The sequence below is a fragment of the Acinonyx jubatus genome, chromosome A3, assembly GCF_027475565.1.
Source record: "Acinonyx jubatus isolate Ajub_Pintada_27869175 chromosome A3, VMU_Ajub_asm_v1.0, whole genome shotgun sequence".
Lineage (NCBI taxonomy): Eukaryota > Metazoa > Chordata > Mammalia > Carnivora > Felidae > Acinonyx > Acinonyx jubatus.
In genome coordinates, this window is record NC_069388.1 from 28310171 (window position 1) to 28328538 (window position 18368).

Here is an 18368-nt window from a genome sequence, read left to right on the forward strand (position 1 = left end):
GACCCAATGCATTAAGGTGATAGAAGCCTACATTTCAACCCAATAGACGGAAAGAACTTCCCCACACTGAATCATTAAGGAGTAGCAATATGTTGTGCAATCAAATTCAATGAAAGCATTCAAGTAGATTAAAATTTATAGGCAATGTGTCAATTTTGGCACAGAGTAGGCAGTTGGAGGAGATAATCCCAACCTTAGGTTCCTTCCAACTTGATTCCTTCTAACTTGATGATCCTATGAACAGCAAGAATGGAATATTCCTCAAGAAGGATTTCCTGGGGCGCCTGGGTGGCTCAGTGGGTTGGGCGGCCGACTTCGGCTCAGGTCATGATCTCACGGTTTGTGGGTTCGAGCCCCGCATCGGGCCCTGTGCTGACAGCTCAGAGCCTGGAGCCTGCTTCAGATTCTGGGTCTCCCTCTCTCCCTCTCTCTCTCTCTCTCTGACCCTCCCCCGCACTCTGTCTCTGTCTGTCAAAAAACGAATAAACGTTAAAAAAAATTTTTTTAAAAAAAGAAGGATTTCCTGAACAGCCTAGGGATATTCCTCCCCTATCCCTATCATCCATTATTACTAAATCTCAATTGTTTCCTTCACAATAATTACCACTATTTTAAATTTCATTTATATTTAGTTTTAAATTCATTATATTTTGTTTTTTAATTTAATTTTTAATTTTAGATTTATATTGTTGCTTACTTGTTTATTTGTCTCTCCCCACAGACTGTAAGTTCCACAAGAGCTGAGATCTTGTCCATGTTATTTTCCTATACCTCCAGCACCTAGAAAAAGACCTACCACACAGTAAGATTTCAATTCATTCTTTCTCGAATGAAGGAAAGAAGAAAGGAGACCTCTCCGACCCTGTGTTTTCTATGAAGTCACACAGAAAGCCACTGGCCAAATGGGACCCATGAGGTCTGGAGCCGATAAGTGAGTGAGTCTCTTTCACACTAACCCTTTTTTAAAAAATCTTTTTGGGGCGCCTGGGTGGCGCAGTCCGTTAAGCGTCCGACTTGAGCCAGGTCACGATCTCGCGGTCCGTGAGTTCGAGCCCCGCGTCGGGCTCTGGGCTGATGGCTCAGAGCCTGGAGCCTGTTTCCGATTCTGTGTCTCCCTCTCTCTCTGCCCCTCCCCCGTTCATGCTCTGTCTCTCTCTGTCCCAAAAATAAATAAACGTTGAAAAAAAAATTTAAAAAAAAATCTTTTTTAGCATTTATTTATTTTTTGAGATACAGAGACAGAGCACAAGTAGGAGAGGGGCAGAGAGAGGGAGTCACAGATTCCAAAGCAGGCTCCAGGCTCTGAGCTGTCAGCACAGAGCCCAATGTGGGGCTCGAAATCATGAACCATGAGATCGTGACCTGAGCTGAAGTCGGATGCTTAACCAACTGAGCCACCCAGGGGCCCCTCATACCTCAAGGCCATTTTTTTTTTACTGTTTATTTATTTATTTTGAGAGAGAGAGAGATAGAGAGTGATCAGGGGAGGGGCAGAGAGATAGGGAGACAGAGAATCCCAAGCAGGCTCCAGTGCTGTCAGCACAGAACCGTACCTGGGGCTCAAACCATGAACTGTGAGATCATGACCTGAGCTGAAATCAAGAGTCAGACACTCAACTGACTGAGCTACCTGGGTACCCAGTCCTCAATGCCATTTAATAAACCATGTCATTTTAGTAAAGTACATGATGCCATCCGTTCTCTAGAGAGTTCTTCATCACCAGCACCTTTGTCTTAGGAAAATTTGTCCCTCTTGCCTTGGTAATCCAACACAGGAGACAGTCTCTAGGAGTTAGGTCGGTCTTTTACAGAAGAGGGAACAAAGGCTCAGAGAGGTCCAATAACTTAGCCAACATCACACAGATCTCAAATTTAGGTCTATGACACTCTAAAGTTTGTGCTCTTTCTGTTGTCCTACCCTTAGTGTTCTGACATGAGTGTGTGTGTGTGTGTGTGTGTGTGTGTGTGTATTTTTCATTCCCCAGCACTCTTTTCTGCAAATGGTCTTTTCATGCTCTGGGGACTGAGGCGCACGCATACACACTCTGAGTCATTACCAACTTTCTTTTATTTATTGCACCGGAAGAGTAGGAAATAACACAGGCCTACTAAGGAATAAGCAAATTCTAGGTAAATTGCATACGTGGGATTTTTTTAAAAGCACACGAAGTAACCCTAAAACAATCTATACATTTCGGAACATCATGAGAGAGCTGGGGGTTGCACGCAAAGAGGTATGTGCTCAGTAGCATCTTAGACAAATTAACTGAACTCGTGACTATTTCCTCTCCTTTCCAGCCCAGCCTCCTGGACCCACAAACCAAACCATAATGCCTGGGGATAAGTGACCAAAAGCAGCAGAGAGAAAGAGAGAGACTTTGATTGAAACCAAGGAATTGGGAGGTCTCTGCCTCTGATTCATTTGAATCAAGGGAATTCATTTGGCCTCAAGCACTTAATCATTTCATTCCCCTTTCTGGTTTTATTCGGAGACATGAAGAGGAAAGAATCATCCCAGGGGTTGAATATGTCCTTTTTTGTCGTTCTAGCTGTTGCTTCTGGATTTCCTCACCCAGTGCCCATTGCATATGTTTGGCCAGATGGTTAAGACTCTTGGCGGCCAATTCAGCTGCTGAAGAACATGGTTGTGCTTAACCTCATCGACTTGACTCAGCTTCAGTTCATCCTGGGGTAGGAGTGTGATACCGATCTGTTTAATTAGTTTAATGAGGGCTGAGGGAACTGGTCCACATTTTGAGTTTGTTACACAAAGCAAATTGGTTTGTCTCGCTCTCTCCGTGATCTTTTAAGTATTCAGTAGGAGCACTGCTCTCATTACCATTTTGGAAGGGGTTTTTGCGCCCTTCCTCTCCGGTGAGGAGCTGGTTGCTGTCCAGGGTACCAACATGGACGGGAGTCCAGGAACTCGTTTCCTCAAGAGGTGTGTTTCGAATCAATGAGAACACAGAGAGTACAACTAAACAGTTGCCCACTGGAGGACTGAACTCTCCAGTGCAGGCATTCCTGCTCCAATAAAATGCGGTTTTTGAGCGTTTTATCTAAAGCATCGGTCTCCCAAGTGGGGAGCACAAGGAGGTCCTTTAAGGTTTGGGATAAAGTGTTAGGATTTCTATTTGTTTGTTTACCTTGTTTTGTTATTTATCTAGAGGAATGAAGAACAAGTCAGTCTGGATTCCTGGGACCGGAGTGGGGGTGGGGGCACATTAATGGGGTGGAGGGATTAATATCAAAAGCCGCTGCTGGCGGTATTTCAGAGGCCTAGGGTTGGAGCCAAGCACTGAGTCTACTGGACAGGGGAACCTCCATCCTTTCTCCCCGCTGACTCCAGACAAACTCTGCACCCCAGGCAGAAAAGAGGCAGGCTGGGTTTGAATGTTTTGCAGATAGTGCTGAACTGAGCATGGGGATTGGGGGGTACAAGGTAGGATGAATGAGGGTACTCCAATCTGGAAGGGTGTCAGGGGAAGCTCCTGACTCAACTCCACGATGGGGAGGGGTTTACCCATCAAGAATCTCTCCGGAGTAGGCATTGGGATCTTCCTGAGACCGAGTTACCACCTTGAACTGGCGCCTGAGAAAACCCCCGTAGCGCTTCTGGTTGTCCCATTTGAGCTTGGGACGGATGCGCCTCAGGAAGCCCCCGTAGCGTTTGTACAGGTCCTCGTGGCCCACCCTATCCCCATCCCGGTCCCCCTCCCCAGCCACCTCTGAGCTTCTCTTAGGGTATTTGCGTAAGAAGCCCCCATAGCGTTTGACTTGCTCCTTGGGGTCCTCCTCATTGGAATCCAGTGCCCTAGCCTCCATGGCATCATCATGCAGCTGGGTGCCCCCCATCAGCTCAGACTCCCCTCCCTCCCCCAGCCTGCCAGAGAGACCCCTGAGCTTCTCCGCCAGGCTCCTGCTCAGAGCATTCTCCTCTGTTGGGGTGCGGAGAAGAAATCTGTTTTCCTCCAGCTCCTTCGTGAAGGGCCCAGAGCGCTTGGCCAGCTCACTATAAGGCCCCTCCAAAGCGGACTTGGCCTCCAAATCTTCTCTGCCATTGAGCCCGAAGGTGAAGGGGATGAAAATAGACAGAAGGCCTTGGCATCTCTCCCATTCCTCGGCAGGCAGCAGCGCGGCCTGGCATTCCAGGGAACAAATCTGCAAATCCCCAAAAAACCACAGTGGTAACGTCGCCCCCATCCAACTGTCAAGCCACATGCACCCCCCCCTTGCCCCAGACAGTCCCTTGTCCAATGCCTGAGACAATCGAAAGTAGCTGCCTTTCCTAAACTTCAGGCTTCCCACTTTAATCCCTCCCCCTTCCCAGGTGCACTGAGGTAGGTGACCCTGCATCTGAGTGGAAGAGGAGACGTGGAGAGGTGAGACAGCTTTCCCAAGGACACGTGGCTTGCAAATGGCGATGCCAACATCGGAAGTAAGTTCCTCCCAGAACATCGTGTGGTGCTCACACATCCTCCTCAACTTCTCACTCCAGAGGGAGCACTTGCCTCTCCCACCCTTTCCTCAGTGTGAAGGATGCTCTTAACACTTTCTAGAGAGGCACCAAAGCAATGCGGGATGGTAGAAAAAACACACTGAGAGGTCTGGGGGCTCATCAAACCTGGGGGGACAATCGTATCCATTTCATAGGAGTGCTGGGGGGCTTCAAATGTGATCGCGATGGTGATCATGAGGACGATGATGACAACACCGGACGATTCTGGAACCTGGACCCAGTAAGCCTAAATGTCACAGGTCCTCACGCTTAACCACTGTGCCCTGCTGCGGTCCTGTGTGGGCAGCACCTAGCGCACCGCGTGCATCTCTGTGAAGAGCTGCTAGAATCGTGTGTTTGACACTTTGGGTCACTGTCTCACAGAATCGCCCCATTTTGCGGATGAGGAAGCTAAAGCTCAAAGAGGGAGTTTCCAGAGTCACGGAATGAGAACGTGGCAGAACCAAAGCCTGTGCTCCGTCCATCGCACCTTTGGGACCTTGACTCTAACCTGGCTGCCATCGAGGGAGAGACACATGGGGGGCGTCTGATTCAAAGCAAAGCCAATAAGGATGGGCCAAGAGATGCTAAGACCCAGGAGAGGGGCTGAGGCTTGGATCCTGTCCACCAGTGGCTGGGGAAGGCGCTCCTTCCATAGGAGTGGCTAGATTTGGATGTGCCCGTCAGCCCAGCCCTGAAAAGTTACCATCAGGCTGCAAACTCCCAGAACCAGCACTTCCTCGATAATGACACTCCCTGGAAACCTGAGTGTCAGTCCCAGACCTGAGCGAGCCAGGGGGTGGTGAAGTCTGAGGTGGGGATGGAGTTCAGGTGCCCAGACTGACCACAGGGCAGGACGCATCCCGCACAGGTAGGACAAGTCTACAGGACAGACACACAGCCACCCAAACTCCACACGCAGACGGTCCCTTCCACACGCAGGTGTAGGACCTAGGCACCCTGAAACCTACCAGGGGGTTGACGGGTTTGGACCCATCCTGGGTCTTCACAGCACACAGGGAGCACTGGGACAGGCAGTCTGCTGTGGCAGAGGGGAGCACGAGGAGGCAGGCAGCCAGCACGAGCCCCTGCCACGCCATCCCGTCTCAGCTCTTCCTGCTGCAGGGGGAGAAAGAGAAGAAAATGAAGCCGTGAGTGCCTCCTCGGCGTCCGTGTCCCTGAGCCATCTCGCCAAGCCCTGCGGCCGACCCTGCAAGGCAAACAGTCTCGTTCCCATTTCACAGTCAGGAAAATAGAGGCCTCAGGAGGCACCGTGGGTGCCCCAGGCCAAGGGTCAAGGACGGGGATTAATGTACTGAGTACCTGCTGAGTAGCTTTCCTACAGATGCGCGTTCAATCTGCCCAATGGCTCCTGAGGCGGGTTGTGCTGTTTTCATCAGACAGATGGGGAAGTTGAGGCTCAGGAAGGCGAAGGACCTGCCCGCACAGCTAGGCAGTGGACAAGCTGGGACTTGACCTGGGTCTGTGGGCCTTCAAAACCCACTTTGCCCACCCACGAAGCCAGAAGTCACCTGGTATCTGCTCTCCTGGATTCCCTGAGGCTCCATCACCTGCCTTTGTCCCCAACTCTTCAGCGCGTCCCCAGGCCAGTCCTTTCTGCCTTGAAAGGTCCCTGAAATTTGCCTTTTCCTCCCCAGTACCTCTTCTTACCTTGGCCATAGCTCCACCTTCTCCACGCTGGCCTTCCGGCCTCTAGTTCCTTCTTGGATCCCTCCTGCCCACCCCGAAATGAACTGCTCAGCGTGACAATTAAGCAATCAGATGTGTCACCCTAGGTCAGGCCTGGCCCTTTTCCTAAATGACAGGAACACCCTCAATCCCATCCCTACACCGTAACCACATCCAGCTACTTGCCATTCCTCTAATCAATGTTTCAGGCCCTGTCCCACCTCTGGGCCTTTGCATATGCTGTTCCCTCTACTGGAAAACCCTTCCTCTCCTCTTCTGTGACCTGCCATTTAGGCCCTATATTAGATATCGCTTCCTCCGGGCAGCTTTTCCGGATCTCCGAGGCCCAATGGGATATTCCTGCTTTGTATTCACCCCTGCATCAAAACATCCCATATTTGGTAATTATCTATGTGTCTCTTCAGACTTTGGCTCCGCGAAGGCAGGAGCGGTGTCCTGTTTCCGTCTCTGGGTTCCTCAAACGTGCCACGCTTGCTCCTGCCTCAGGGTCTTTGCACTTCCTGTCCTTCCCTCTGCAATACGCTTCGCCCAGATCTAAACAAGGCTCGCTCCTCCTTGTGATCAAATGAACGAAATGTCAAATCGCCAGGGAGGCATTTGCGGACTCCTGTGTTTAATGTGGCTTCCCGGGCCGCTCTCACATCACCCTGCTTTGTTGGCATCGGGGCGTTCACCATCTCTTACTGCCCTATCGATTAGGTGTTTGTTCCCTGTCGGTGATCCTCGTCTCCCCCACTGGAGCGTTAGCTCCTTACAGGCACAGGCGCTACCTGTCACAGTCCCTGCACCGGGACCCTGACCCGCCCATAGCAGGCACTCGCTAGGCATACGAATTCAGTCGGTTCCTTCCTCTCCTAATTAACTCCTTAGAAACCAAATATCAAGACTCAGAGCCATTCAAATGGGGGCACAGTACCGTTCTCCCAGCTGGAAATGGGGAGATCCCCTGAGACACCCCACTTGGGGCAGGAGGCTCCAGGCTCTTCCCAGCCTGGTCTTTATAGCCTGACACCTGTCACTCTGTTCACAGGGATGCTGTCCTCCCTCCCTCCCTCCTCCAAGTCTCCCAAGCCTGCAAACGACCCTGTTTGCTCAGGGGATTTAGAGGGTATCTCCCTCACGGTCCCAGAGCCCCGTGTTACAGCCCAGAGCTGAGTCTCCCCCTCAGGGCACACAGGAGGCCCCCCCACCCCTCCTCAAGCCCGTCATCCTATCTACTCCTTCCCAGTGAGGTGGGCACTTCCGGTCCAGGGAATCACCCAAGACCTGTGGCCAACAGTGAAGGTGCAAGGCTGTTCTGCTTGACTCCCCACTCGTGTGCCCTTCAGGACTACAATTTCGAGAACAACTTTAACTCGTTACCGTGGGTACCTCCATGAGACCCAGAGGACCCAACGCACAGGACCTTTGAACTTGCATGTTGTTTTCAGTCCACCCACCAACTGTGAGAGGCGGGTATCATCATCCCCACTTTATAGACGAGAAAACTGGTGCTCAGAGAGGCTTGGTAGATCTCCTGAGGTCACACAGCGACTGAAGGTGAGGACCGTCCTGAGGCTGAACAAGGTTTGCTCCCCTAAGCCAGGAAGCTCAGAGAAGAAAGCCCAGGAAAGTGGACCTGGGTCCTTCCCTGGGTCCTCTCCCGCCCGCCCTCCGTGTTCTCTCACATTCTACCGGCTGCTGAGTGGATTGGGTTCCAGGAGAGCGAGCTGTGCCTTTTATGTGCAGATGCGAAGCAGGCAGCTCGTGTTTTCTCTGGTATCAGCGGTGGCCGGTGGCGGAGCTGGCCTGTGACGAGATCAGCAGCGAATTGCCTGCGGGGGAGGAGACCATCCAGCACATTCTTAACTCCTGGCCAGAGGCTTCGCACACAGCTTGGCTGCCAAGGTAGGAGGCCCTATTTGAGATCCTTTTTGTCCCAGGCAGAGGTAGTGTCGGCAACCTTGCCTCTCATCCACTAACTTGATATTTAATAGTAATTCTAGCTGATCAGATGGTTGTTACCTACTCAGGATGCTCCAAGCAATTCTCGTGAATTCTAAAAAACTCCTTTCTACTCACAGCGACTGTCTGGGGCGGGTACAGTTTTGCCCTCTTCACGGATAGGGAAACTGAGTTGAGAACCCTGCCAAGATTCTAGAGCTAGTAAGAGGGAAAGCTGGGATTTGTATCCAGGGGGTCTGGCTCGAACCACTTGCAATTCTCAAATGAGTGCCCCATGGGCCCCACCTTCCAAGCTTCCCCCAAGGAGTTCCCTCTGCCTGGAACGCCTGTCTGGCCCCACCCATCTACTCCCATCTCCCTCTGACCGGATAATTCTTGTTCGTCAAAATTCAACCTCAGTTGCCTCTTCCAGGAAGGCTGTCTGGATTGGGCCCCTCCTGTGAACTCCCACAGTCACCTATGCTGGCTCTATCAAATAATGGCTGCTCACTTTCTGAGTTTCCTACCCGGAGGGCACGTTATCTCGGTAGATAAAGGTCCCTGCAGTGAGGGTGTGTGGTGCATTGGAGGATGATAAGGACGCCCAGGTGGACGAGGAGGCATAAGGCAAGAAGGAGGCCATGGAGTGAGTCTGCAATTGTCTGAAACCAATGAGGCCAATAGATATTCAGCAAAGGGTAATGAAACCAGGGAGCCAGGAGAGGGGAGGGAAGAGGAAGTAAGAGAAAACCTCACATAGGAAGAGGGAAGGAGGGAGAGCAAAAGGAGGGAGACAGTGCAAAATGGTCCAGAGAGAGACGGAGAGGGAGATAGAGAGACGTAGGGAGAGAGACTAACACTACAGACAGACATGAGACACGAAAAGAGGGAGATCCCGGACAGAAGGAGACAGAAGGAAACAGGTCACAGGTTGAACATTAGGGACATTATTCTGAAGCTTTGAATTTTTCCCTCACTTGCTCAAAGCAATGATCTGAGGAGGGGCTGCTTGACCCAGGGAAGGGCATGGCCTAGGAGGCCTTGGCTTCCGAGAAAACCTAAATCACCCCAGGCCCCCACACTCCACCATTAGAGCCATGGCTTTGTGGCCGCAGAGGGCCTCCCAGGAAGAAATTGGAGAGAGAATTTGATGGCATGGAAGATAGAACAGAGGGCTACCCAGGAAGGGTCAGAGCAGGGAAGGAGGTCAGGCAGGGTGGGGGAGGGCTGAGACCTCTGGCGTCCTCCTATCCAGCCAGCAACCCTAACCCTAACCCCTAACCCTAACCCTAACCAACCCTAACCCTGACCCTAACCAACCCTAACCCAAGCCCTGCAAACGTCCAGACACTTCAGAGTGACTGCCTGTAGGACAAACTCAGTAAAATGGGCACTGGGTATTTTGACTTTGCACCGGGATTTTCTTTTCTTTTTTCTTTTCTTTTCTTTTCTTTTCTTTTCTTTTCTTTTCTTTTTTTAAACTCTCTTGCCAACATTTTTAAATTGGGAAACTTTTACACTTCAAAGTCGTAATTTCCACCTTACCTTAAAAAATCAGAAGTCCTGGAGACATCGGGCCTGCATTACAGTATGGCAACAGTCGCCCCAAGGGACACATGCAGCCTGGTCACCACTGTCCCCACCCAGCAGCTTCCCTTATCTCCACTGCTGAGCAGAGCTGGATAGTTGAGTCTGCCGGCCCTGAACTGCCTTCTCTTAACAACCACGAGAGGCAGCCTGGGGCCAGACGGGTGCAGCTGGAGAGAAAAGAGGAAGGCGTCTCCAATTCCTTCCTGGCCCCGAAGCGGGGTCACCGAGTGCTTAGTTTATGTGGATTCAAATCCCGGCCTGCCACTTACCACCAGATGGGGGAACTTACTTGACGTTGCTGGGTCTCCGTTTCCTCAGCCCCATCATGGGGCTAACGATAATGCTTTAGGGGGTGGGAGGAATCGAATAAGAGATCACGCACAGGGCACCTGGGGGGGGGGGGTACCTGGCACACAGTGATATTATGATGGGCTTCATAGCAGAGGCTGGGGCCCCGTTCGACTCTTGGGCTACAGGAGGCGCGAAAAGAAGACGGCAAAAAGTCCTGGAACGCAGTTGAAATTCCAAAAAAAAAAAGTTGGTGAACGAATCAACTGCCATATGGAGGACCTACTGTGTGCCAGGCAGGGCTGAGTGCTCCTTGTTCCTGGTAACACCAGTCCAATAACAGTGCCACCACATCTCAAGAGCCTACTAGGTGCCAGGCTGTGCGTTACCGTTAGACACGTGATTCTAATCGTCACCACAGCCGGGGAGGGGGTGGTGCACGGTGAGTGTCTCTGTACCCTTTGTACAGAGGAGGAGACCGAGGCTGGGGGGGAGGAGAGGTTGGCCACGTTCGCTTGGCCTGCAAGTGGGAGTCAGGCTTCTGTCCAGATCTCTCGGGGTTAAAAGGCGACTCTAATAAAGACACATCAGCCCTGCGGATTTTCCTGAGGAATCTGATGTCCTTCCTTTTCGTTGGCTAAACAAAGGATCGCGTCACATCAGATGGGTCCTGAGGGAGCGCATTTCACCTTTGCTCTGGGGCTGTGCTTGAAGTCATGCATCAGATTAGTAGCCCTGCCTGTGAGTCAGGCCTGATCCGAAGGAGCTGAGGAGAAAAAGATATGCTCCCGGGGTAAGACAAGGCAGCGAGCCCGCTTGGTGAGCCGGGGAGGGGGGGGGGGGGGAGTATCAGGTGCATAGACGTCAGTGGAGAGTGTGCATGGCCCAGGGGGAAGGAGGGGCCTCCTTCACGGACTGGGTGGGCCGGGGGTGGGGTGGGGGGGGCGCGGGGTCCTCACAGCCCTCCCAAGGGAAAACCCTCTTCCCTTGCAGGGCTATAAAACATTTCCTCGGCCACTGGCTCGTGGGCTTTGTGACAGCCCAGTGAGGGACGCAGGGGCCAGTGGGGAGGAGAAGTGATTCTCCCCCGGCAGAAAAGGAAATTTTGGACCCACCAGCCTCCACAATCCCATGATCCAATTCCTTCTACTAAATCTCTTTCTCAATATGTACACATCCCGCTTCTCTGGAGAACCCCGAGAACGAACACAGCCCCCACCCCAACTGCTCACCGTGGTCCACAGCTGCTTTCGTGCTACAAAGCACAGCGGACTGTTGAAACGGGGACCGCACAGCCCAGAGGCCAAAAACATATACTAGTTGGTCTTTTACGGACAAGCCGTGCTGACCCCTGCTTTCATCAATTACATAACCATTTTCTAATTCGGATTATTCTCGTCATCTGGAAGCTGACTTTCCTGGGAAAAATCGGAGAGGGATCGCTCTCCTCCCCGAGCCTGGGCTTCTCACTTCTGGTCTATAAATGGGCCATGTCACCCCCTGTCCCTCAGGAGGGCTGCCCAGAGGGCATCACTTAAAGGGCCAGCACGCTGTAGTCCCCTTTCCTACCCAGGGCCCAGAGTTCTTGAAAGGGAAGGGACTGCCTGCCCGCCCTCTCATCTCCTCTTGGCAATATTTCTATATTGTAGTCAGAGGGCTCAGAGGAGCAGCAAGCATTAAAAAGCCAGCATGGAATAATAATGGCTTGATTTAACATTGCAATTATCTCTCCCAGCACTTTATTGCATATGATTATCCCTATTTGATAGAAGAGGAAATGGGAAAAGGTAGGAATGAAGTCACTTGTTTAAGGTCACATCATGAGTCAGGAGGGAAGCGGAGACAGAGCTGGGGCCTCCCACACCCGGGCCGTGACTCGCACTGACTCGCATTGAGGCTTTCAATGACCCTCCCACAGCCCACTGCACTGCCTCCCTGTGCCGGGCCCCTGGCCTCCCCTGGCCTCTAGCGGGACAGGTGCTACTGTTACAGGCTCGGGTTCCGGGTGGGGAGAGCGAGGAGGACCAAGTGACAAAGCGCCCCAGGGTCCCGAGCACCTGCGTGGCGTAGCTGGGATTCTCTGAGCCCATAGCATCCCTGGTGAAGGCACCACTACGGGACCCGGCTCCCTGCTATGCACGTCAGTTCCGTGACTGCACGTTCACCCTCAGGAGACTCCAGTAGGCTTGGCACGATCAGCTCCATTTTCCAGATGGGCACACAGAGTCTCAGAGAGGCAAGATCACCAGGTCAGGGCCGAGAGGCAAGGACATAGAAGAAGCAGGTTTAAAAAGTCAGCCTGCAGCTCGTCCTACAAACCGTTCCCGAGGTACGGGGTCACGTTAAGTGTCCATCAGACCCTCCCACGGAGCCCCCCACATTCCTGAAGATGAGACAGTCTTCTGGAGTGTTAGCCCACCCCAAACCACAAAGTTCACCTTTACGGGTCCCCAGGGGCTGGCAAGGGGAGACCCTGGGAAGTGAGGGCCGCTGTCCCCGTGAGGCTTTTAGGGTCATTAACAAGGGATGGATTATCACCTGGCTGGCGGTGAGGGGCTCGGATTCCGGAGGGAAAGTGAACCCACCGTGGAGTCCAGCAAGACTCAAAGTGCAGAGCCTCTCTTGGGCCATTTGCGGTTCAGGGACCAGAGAGAAGCACGAACCTGCACTCAGGGGTCATGGTGGGATTATTAACCTCGTTTATAAAAGAATGATTTTTTTTACATGTGTTTTAAGCTTTTGTTTATTTATTTTGAGAGAGAGAGAGAGCATGAGCAAGGGAGGGGTAGAGAGAGAGAGGGAGGGAGAGAGAGGATCCCAAGCAGGCTCCACGATGGCAGTCAGTGCAGAGCTAGACTCGGGGCTCGAACTCACGAACCGTGAGATCATGACCTGAGTGGAAATCCAGAGTCAGACGCGCGACTGACTGAGCCACCCAGGCGCCCCTTAGAAGAACGATTTTTAAGAGCAGGAGTCACATGAAACCTTCACCCTTTGTTCTTTGACGCAATGAAGGGACGGGGAGAAAGGCCAAGGAAGATGGGCCAGGGAGGGGTGGAGATGAAGAGATGAAGAAAGAAAGAGAGACAGAAAGACAGAGACAGAGAGGGAGACAGAGACAGACATGCACATAGAGAGACACGCGTGTGCCCATAAGAGTGGCAGAGACTCTTGCACGCACAGAGAAATTGATAAAGACACCAGAGAAGCAGAGAGATGATGGAAACCCAACAGAGCTGGAAGAGGTGCTGGGAACCAGAGGGAGAAGGGACAAGAAGGAGCAGAGGAGGGGAGAAAGGAGAAGGAAGGAAGGAAGAAGGGACAGAGAGACTTGGATTCAGGGCCTTGACCTACCGTGTGAGTCACAAATATCAATCCCTCCTCCTGTCAGTGGACCAGAGACCCAGCCACGTAGTAACTGCTCAGTAAACCCTTCTCGGCTTAAACTGAACTGTCCAGTAACAGGTCAAAGAGCCAAAGGACGGTGGACAAACACGATGAATGTGCCTGCCGCATGCAGCCTCCCACTCATGCCGGTGGGACAGCCGGATGGCCTCAGGGAGAAGCCTCCAGAACGTTCCTGTGCCTCGTGGACCGGGCTCTTTACCCTTCTGCCAGGAGCACGAGTCTGGACCTGGGCTGGGGAAGATTAATGAGGCCCGACATCAAAGGACCCGGGACACCTCTCTGTTTCCAGGGCCTGATCCTGGGCTTACTGGGTGTCCCCAGAAATATTTACTGCCTGCCCTCAATGGCCGGGCTCAGCCGGCCGCCCAGCCTCGGTGAGATCCTTTTAGCCCTTTGTCAGACGCAGCGAGATGGGCCGAGATGAGCGAAAATGGTGAGAGAAGTCAGCTAGTTGCCTGTGCTTTCTCAGACACGCGTCGAAATCAAACCACCGACTATTGATCCTGCTTAGAATGATGGAAGACATCTAATAAATACAACAATTGTGCAAGAATGGCCCAAGGAGGTAGGCAGTGGGAAGGGGGGCCCGGGAGGATCGATGGGGAAGAGACTTCATGATCCCGAGGAGACGGACGAAGAGATGGGCTTCTGTTGGTGTGGAGATTATGGGGTGAGGAGGGGAGGAGAGTGCCAGCCCCACAAACTGAAATAACCAGACGTTAGGCATCCTTCCCGGACATAGCACACGGCTCCATGGAGTGGATGATGAAGGATATTATAACACATTGCCAGGGTGGACAGGGAGAACGTGAGCAGTCAACGCTAGCATTTATTGAGTACCTACTGAATGCCAGCATCCTTTGGGAGTCTCACAATAACCTTAGGAGGCCAACAGTACCGTCCTTACTGCGGAGATGAGGAAATGAACACTCAGCTATCGTCCCCAAATCACACAGCAAATGACGGATGGGCTCTGGGATTTGAACCCAGATCTGTGGGACACTCATTTAGATAATACATGGAACGTTCGTGGCTCCCGGGAGTTATCTCAAGACCCTAACCCCTTTCCATTTGCTTTATGGCGATTGCAAATTTCTCAAACAGCCCCGGAGCCAGTCCCTGTGCCCGCTCTTGCTAAAGCATGCTGGGTTCCCGAGGAAGCACTGCAACATCCCCGACATCCCCGCTCCCAGCTGGCAGCTGAGACACAGGATCTGCCTGCCCCCCATCACACCTCTAGCTCATCTGGGGCAAAGCAGCGGGCTTGAGAGCCCGGCAGCAAACGCAAACCTCCCCCAGGGCAGCTCAGCTCCGCCCCCCCTGGGCTGCTGCAACAGCTCCCCCACACACATCTCAAAGCCTGGAGATAAATGACCTGCAAAAATAGAACAAAAGGCAAGGTGGGGTGGGATAGAGGGGAGAAAGAAAGGGGAGAAGAGAGGGAAGAGGTAGCTGTGGGAGGGGGAGGCAGGGGGTTGGGGGGGCGGGGCGAAGAGGACTGACATTCTGAAATTTGCAACGGATCTTGCCTGGAATGCCTGTCAAAGGAGAAAGACTTGTATATTTTACCAAATGAAGATCTGCAGTCTGTGGGAAGGGAACTGAAATCAGATCCAATAACCTGAAGAGCATGTTTCCCCTGGGAAGGTTGGAGACTTAATTAAGGAATGTTTGTAAAGCTTGGAGAGATTCTAGATAAAAGACACCGGGGGGGAAAAAGTACAAGGTCGCAGAATTTACTATTCAACCTTTATGTCGTCACCGGGCTTTTTTTTTTTTTTTCCTCCTTTTTTCTTTCCTCCGAAACTCATCAGCCTGTTTTGCTGGAGTCAAACTTTGGGATTCTGTAATACTTTCTTTGAACATGGATATCTTTACCAGGGAGCAAATGGCTTGCCATCTGAGCTTTCTTTCCTCCCTGCCCGACTTCCCTGCTGTAATTTACATGAAAGCAACAAGTCCTTTCCAAGTAAAACCCACAAGAAAAATCCTGCTCAGCCTGAGTCCCCTGGCATGCTGTCACTCTCTTTCCCCATTTCCTCCCAACGAAATAAGCCCCAACTTCATTTTTGCGTGAAATCACGCCCAAGGAAACACTCAAGCCGGCACCCTGTCAGCAATTAAACACGATCCAAAAAAGAATGAAAAGGCTGAACTTGGTTGTACACTGATGTACATTCTACTTGGTAAATGCCAGAGCCCTGAATCTCATTAACGTCCCCCAGACCTTGTTCTCTACGTCCGGTGAGAATCACTGACCTTTAAAACCGCCCCGAGTGGCTAAACTCACTTCTTCCACCCAGGGCCTCCCGTTCTCACCTGGGTACCATGCGTGCAGACTGCTGGGGAAGAAGACGACCTTGGAGCTGAAACCGAGGGGTGGTCCTCTTGGGAGAGGAGTACCCACCTGTGCAAGCCGGGGCTGTACCGAGAGGGAAATTCCAAAGAACCGTCTGTCTCCCGCTAATTGATCTGGCGTTTGTAAACTAGCCTCGTAACTGTAACCATATTTGCCAGATTATCAGACCCAGAGCTGAAATCCCCCAGCCCGAGCTCCTGCAGCCCCCAGATCCGGAGGACGGGGAAAAACAAATACAATCAAAAGAGAGGTTCCATTGCCCCTGTGGATATTACCTGTGTTCTTCTTCGTTCCTGGGCAGCTTCTGGCCGAGCAGGTCGGACGGAGGGTGGTGGCAGGTGGCTCAAGGGTCTCCCTGACTCTGGCTGGGAAGGAGGTGCCAAAGAGGCGGCTGTGAGCACCACCAAAGCCCCTCAGAATGGCAGTTCTGGTGCCTCGCCCCCCCTTTTATGGACTAGAGCCTCCTCCTGTCGCTCAGCCCTTGCTCAGCACAGGCTGCTGGGAGCCAATGGGGAAGTAGCTCAGAGCAGTCAGAGGCGCAGACCCCCGGGCCCTTCAACTCGAACTCCCTGGGCCCGACACAATAGGCTTCTCTTCGTGACAGGGGATGTGGAGGAGGAAGCAGCCGTGCAGGGAGGGGGCTGGATCCTGGGTGTAGTGCTGTTTGTCACTTGAAATCCGGCCACTTCAGTCTTTGATGCGTTTCCAGGAGAGTGTCACGGAAAAAAAAAAAAAAAAAAAAAAAAGAGGGAGAGAGAGAGAGAGAGAGAGAGAGAAAGAGAGAGAGGTAGGAAGGACAGAGACAGAAAGAGTTGGGAAAAGAGAGTCCCAGAGAGTCAGAGACAGGCAGGCAGAGAGATACAGAGACAGATGGAGACACAGAAAGAGATAGAGTCGGACAGATATGGAGACAGAGAGAGGGAATCAGACAGATATGGAGACAGATGGGGACAGAGAGAGAGTTGGAGAAGCAGGGAAACAGGATTCAGAGAGAATCAGAAAGAGAAAGAGAGTGTCAGCAGACAGGTCGGGCGTGATACAGACAAAGCAGGGGAGGAAAGAGTCAGAAAATCGGAGAGACAACGGCGTGTCAGAGACCGGGGCTACCCAGAGACACCAGGGGAAACGGAGGGAGAGCCAGAGGAAGAGAGATGAGGAAACCAGGACGGAGGACAGGCGCAGGCCCCACAGCCATCTGGAGACAACAGAAGAGGCAGGGTCCCCAGACAGGGCAAGTGCCGAGGAGGGGAAGGTGGACGGAGCCGGCCGCCATGCATCGCCCTGCGCTGAGCGCCCGGGCACCTCCGTGTGCGGCCGGTCATGCGTGTGCTGGAACGTTGTGTGTGCCCTTGCCTGCACCCGCAGTCGACACGGGTGCGGGCCTGGGCCGGCGCCAGCCGCCAGCAGCCCTGGCAGGAGCTCAGCCCCTTCCCCGGCAGCCAGGAGCCACAGTTTACTTTCCTCCGATAGCAACACAAAATGAAGATCACGAAATCCCCCTCAAAATATGGGCTGCGATGTGCCTTTGCCTGCACTCCGGGTGGGGGGCATCCCCACCTCATGTGAGCCCTCGTCCTGTGCCAGCAGCAGCTTGAAGGCTGCACCCTCGTGGCTACGAATACCTTCCAGAACATGGGGGGGGGGGAGGGGGAGGGCGGCCGGGGGAGGGGCGGGGACTGAGTTTGGAGGAGAACATGTTCTCTCCTCAGTCAACAGCAGACACGGAGTTTATGGTGGGAGGCACAATTGTCGCAGAAATCTGGCGGGGACTGCCCGCGCCCCGGGCGCTGACGCTGTACCAGGCCGTCAACCAAAGTTGTCCTCACCACCTGGCCAGGTAGCGAATATGATTCCCGTCCTGCGGGTGAGGAAAGACAGGTCCCAGAGCTGAGGAACGTACCCAAAGACGTAAAGCAGGTTAAGTCATCCAGCTACCGGGAGGGTCCAGATGCGGGCTTGTCAGACCCCAGAGTCCCCTGCTCCCCCCCAACTCAGCCCTCCTGGGAGAGAAGCCTTGCATCTGCCCGCCTGGAGGGGTGGGGGTCCAGGGCTGCCTTTCTCGGGGACCGTCTCTCCACCCTTACAACATAAGACAGGGCTGCGCCTGGGAGTATTGAGGATGTGGGTTTGATCCCCAGCTCTGCCAGCTCAACCAGCGGAGAGAACTGAGACAACTTTCCACCTTCAGCTTCAGTTTGCTTATCCGTAAAATGGGGACATAACTGTAACAAACTCATCGGGCTCCGGGGAGGGGGGAGGTGAGACAGAGGATGTGGGCAACATCACCTAACGCAGCAGACACTTAATGAGTCCTCCACCACCATCTGTCCTTGTGACTGATCACGTGGTTCCCGCTCTGCCGCACCCATGTTTCCTGGGGCGCTGTCCTCTCCCTGCGCCTGATTCATTTCAAGGAGGAAGATGGCAGGAGCCCTTTGCCGGGCACCTGCTATGTTCCACGCGCTTCCTCGTGTGGCGTCGTATCCTCACAACGAGCAGACGTGTGGCACGGATATCGCAATGCATCCTCAAACCCATAAGGCCGCTGGAGTTCGGGGACAACCCGGCCACACAGGGAGGGAGGAGGAGTTG

At 52.9% G+C, this 18368-nt stretch overlaps 1 protein-coding gene across 1 annotated transcript; it reads right to left on the reverse strand.

The window, feature by feature from the left end:
- Nucleotides 1-1943: 1943 nt before the first annotated feature.
- Nucleotides 1944-16482, reverse strand: PDYN (prodynorphin). Its single transcript, XM_015084171.3, has 3 exons — nucleotides 16052-16482; nucleotides 5470-5617; nucleotides 1944-4161 (listed from the first exon to the last, which is right to left on the reverse strand). Exons 2-3 carry the CDS (start codon nucleotides 5596-5598, stop codon nucleotides 3520-3522), a joined length of 771 nt encoding a protein of 256 aa, XP_014939657.2. The 5' UTR covers nucleotides 5599-5617; nucleotides 16052-16482; the 3' UTR covers nucleotides 1944-3519.
- Nucleotides 16483-18368: the final 1886 nt, after the last annotated feature.

Bases quoted from the DNA above. Each gene is read 5' to 3' on its own strand.
- PDYN (XM_015084171.3), bottom strand. From the start codon at position 5,598: ATGGCGTGGCAGGGGCTCGTGCTGGCTGCCTGCCTCCTCGTGCTCCCC. The intron at 4,162-5,469 runs GTAGGTTTCAGG...GGGGATTTGCAG, and splicing joins CCAAACCCGTCAACCCCCTG to ATTTGTTCCCTGGAATGCCA.